We start from the raw sequence: 3,633 nt of genomic DNA, 5'->3' as shown, positions 1-3,633 counted from the left end.
ACTAGACCCCTCCCCCAGGTCACTGTCCAGCCCACCCTTATTCCCATGCACACCCAACACTCACTTCTGAGACCACTCGAGTTTCATCCCAGACTGAGTGGAGAAAGACTGCACCATTTCCTGCTGCTCCTGGGAGAGGGTGGACATGGAGCTGGAGATGGGTGTAGGCACTTGGATGGAGAATGCACTCTGAGTCTCACTGGGGGTGGCATCTCTCACAAACAGCTCATCATTCACGATGCATATACTGGAGGGAAAATGGGCTTTTGGGCAACTGGGTGGATGTACAACTCCACATCCCTAACAACGATCCCACCCCCCACTGCCACTCAGCAACCCGGTACCTTCCACATCCCTACTGTGCCTGTCCTCCGGATTCCTTGGCTGGTACCTCTACCCCACCCACAGAGACCACCTTTGCAGAGACTGTCTACCAGCCTCACTAGATCTGTACTTACCCTGCAGCCCAGGGATGAGTTTACACTCACATTTATCCCTTACAGTAGCCCAAGGGGGTGGACAGCCTAATCCCCATTTTCCAAGGAAGACAATGAGTCAGAGAAGTCATGTGACTTAACCAAGGTCATACACACCTAGCGAATGTGGGGGTCAGGAAGAGAACCCAGTGCTCTGACTCCAGAGCCCATGCTCTTAACCACCAGACTAGACTGTTCCTTGGATCTACCTGTTGGCTTTCCACAATACTGAGAAAACCAAGATGTCTACACCACCACACTCCCACACTCCCACACCCCTGGGGCTGGGCTGGGACGGGCATTCCCACCTACAACACAGCACTCACCTGGAATTGCTGGCAGGGGTAACAATGAAGGTCCGAGTGAAGGCACGAACAGAACCCTGAGATCTTCCTTCCACTTCAACAACAAACAGCAATACCCCTCTTAGAGTCGCACATGTTTCACATGCTCACACAGTTTTCCCCAGTCAGGGTCTGACTTGATACTCATGCTGAGGGGGACAATTGTTCATTGGGAGCCTTGGTGTCTGGTATGGAGATGGCAACAGTTGGAGCAATCTGCTTCCAGTGATAGGGCCCCTACTATGTGACAGGTGCTGTGGCAACCACTTCACAAGTTCACTTGATTCATTTTTTGCAGCTGCCCAAGAGGTGGGTATTATTAGCCCCATTTTGCAAACAAGGAAACTTAGAGGTTAAGTAACCACCCTAAGTAGTTCTCAGAGTAAGAATCTGGGATGACAGCCATCAAACTCCACAGACTGAGTCGCTAGTGCCAAAGTTGTGTGGGGCAGACAGGCATAGACCCAGCTCAGACCAGGATGGCTTGGGGGCAGAGTGGAGGCGGGAGAACACCACAGGAATAGGAAGGGAAGGAAAGGGATCAGGGAAGGTGAGAGAGTTATCAGAGGGAGCCCAGCCATGGGGGAGGGAGCAGTGGGGCATCTGAAAAGGGGCTCTACACAAACTCACCTTCTTTGAAAACACCATTGACAGAGAAGCAGAGCATCATCTCCTAAAAGGGAAGAACCCAGGTGCTAAGTCACCTAAACTTGCTACCCACCAGTGGCTTTCTAGGGCTGCCCTTGGGAGGAAGCAGGGGCTCACCGTCTGGAACCACATGTCCACCACAAAGGAGCTGAGGTCATGCTGAGTTTTGGGAAGCACACCAAGGGCGCACACGATGTCACGTTTTGTGTGCTTCAGCAGCTGAACCCACAGGTCTATGGGGTGAGGAGAAGCAAGCGAAGGTCAGGGGTTGCCACACCCTGGGCCCTATAATTACTCCTTCACATCCCCTTTCCCTGCCTAATCTTCCCCATCACACACGCACAGGGGTCCTTGAGCTTCTTTATATTCCTGCTTTCCTTGGAGTACTCACACAAGCTGCTTCTAGGAGAGAAAGAGGGACGGGAGGTGATGGTCTGGCCAGTGTGAGTGTTTCTAGGAGCTGCCCTGTGTCCGCTGGGTGTCCGCATGGCCCAGAAGCAGAATCTGAGCTTTGCTACTCACGGGGCTAGGTCCTTGGGGTTGAAGGGAATGGTCAGGGAGAAGCAGGCCTCATGATGGTAAGCACTGAGGAGACCCTGGCGGTCTCCAGAGTCGTAGGTCAAGTAGTACCTGTGGGGGAGTAATAAGGACAGTCTGTCTCTGTGGTATGGACCCCAAATGAGATATTGAATACCCAGTCAGCAGTCCTCAGCTTGGGTGGCCTCACCTATCCTAGGCCTCCCCTCCCTTAGATTCCCAGGTGTGCTTACTCCTGCAGGAATTGCAAGACTAGACTCTTCAGTGTCTCAGATCCTTTGTAGCTTTCCTGGAATCAAAAGACTTTTGAGACTTTGTGGCTGATAAAGCCTCCCTTGCAATACTCCAGATGCCATTTGATCATTTTCCTTCACCTTGCAGGGCTTTATTAAGTAGGGTGTGTCAATATCAACGGTAACTGGTGGGGATAACTCCTGTCCATCCTGAAGAAGGGAAGAGGAAGTCAGCAATGGAGTCCAGGGGGTGGCCCTGGATGATCAGGTTTGAGAAGATGAGCCCAAGAGAGGGTGAGGGTCAGAGGTCAGCTATGAAGGGGCATTGGAAATTACAGACAAGATTATAGTGGGTGTCTTCGTCATGAGGTCCTGGAAGTCTCTATTATTATATGCAACGTGTGTGTGTGTGTGTGTGTGTGTTGCACGCGCGCGTGTGCGCATGCACGGACATTTTTCGAGAGACTATACTCCTGTCTTTTATAGGAGTCCTGGTCTCCTAAAGCGAGTAAGGGTCTGGCACAAATATGCAATCTAGGCAAGACCCAAAGGGCTTGAGGGCAGGTGTGGAGATGATCAATGTTAGTAAAAGACAGTGATGAATGCAGGCACTTACCAGACGTAACAACTTAGGAAAAGAATCCTTGATGGCACTGTCCAAAACCCAAAATAGAAAGAGGTTACTGATAGGTCAAGGCTGCAAAGCCTCCCTCCTTCCCTTCTCCCCTATCTCTCCTCCCTCTTTTCCACTAGGTAGCTCCCACCTGGACTACCCTCACTCCCTTCTTCAGTGACCCAAGAAGCAACATTTGGAGTCCAGAGTCCAGGGCTGCCTTCCCCTCCCTGCCTCCCTTCCTTCATCCAGGTCCCTACTGAAGGCTCCAGAGAAAATAGGGGATGGGGTGGGATCCCAGGGCTCTGCTACCTCACTAGGGGCCCAGAATTCTGCAGGACCGTGACACCTCCGGGGATGGCCCGAGATGCTGAGGCAGGGAGGTGAGTGAGGCAAGACCCAGGTGGCAGGGAGGGAGGGGGGGGATGAAGACAGAAGAGAGGGCGAAGGTAGGAAGGGAGGGGAGAGAGAGACAAAGGGGAGTAGAGACAAAGGAGGAAGAGAGAGCAAAGCAAAGGGAAAGGGGGGGGGAAAGCTCTACTATGGTGGTGGGGGCCAGGGAGGAAGAGAGAAGAAGGGGGGAATGGTTCCCTGGCTGCAGCCTTTTCCTTCATCTGCCCTGGCTGGCCCTGGCAGCTGAGGTAGGAATGGAAAACACGCAGGTGTTGGGCTGGGGGCCCACTGGAATGTGGTTGAAACTTTGTCACCTGTGTGAACTTAGCCTGAGCTGGGCATGGGGAATGACACAGCCACAGGGGCAGGAGACCTGCCCCAGAAGGTCT

The 3,633-nt window shown here is 52.8% G+C and overlaps 1 protein-coding gene across 1 annotated transcript in view; it reads right to left on the bottom strand.

Moving 5' to 3' along the window:
- The window catches only part of LOC144240662 (nuclear RNA export factor 2-like), a 56,738-nt gene that overhangs the window by 2,079 nt on the left and 51,026 nt on the right, over nt 1-3,633 (bottom strand). Inside the window, exons 12-20 of the mRNA XM_077775040.1 lie at nt 2,855-2,891; nt 2,380-2,448; nt 2,239-2,294; nt 1,991-2,098; nt 1,812-1,870; nt 1,586-1,701; nt 1,451-1,493; nt 803-875; nt 65-247 (exon numbers count right to left, since the gene is read on the bottom strand). Coding sequence (XP_077631166.1) covers nt 65-247; nt 803-875; nt 1,451-1,493; nt 1,586-1,701; nt 1,812-1,870; nt 1,991-2,098; nt 2,239-2,294; nt 2,380-2,448; nt 2,855-2,891 — 744 coding nt within the window. The remainder of the gene's footprint in view (nt 1-64; nt 248-802; nt 876-1,450; nt 1,494-1,585; nt 1,702-1,811; nt 1,871-1,990; nt 2,099-2,238; nt 2,295-2,379; nt 2,449-2,854; nt 2,892-3,633) is intronic.

The sequence above is a fragment of the Crocuta crocuta genome, unplaced genomic scaffold, assembly GCF_008692635.1.
Source record: "Crocuta crocuta isolate KB4526 unplaced genomic scaffold, BGI_CrCroc_1.0 scaffold913, whole genome shotgun sequence".
In the NCBI taxonomy this organism is placed as follows: Eukaryota; Metazoa; Chordata; class Mammalia; order Carnivora; family Hyaenidae; genus Crocuta; species Crocuta crocuta.
The sequence above is the reverse complement of the archived record's forward strand: the minus strand, read 5'-3'. Positions and strand labels throughout refer to the sequence as shown.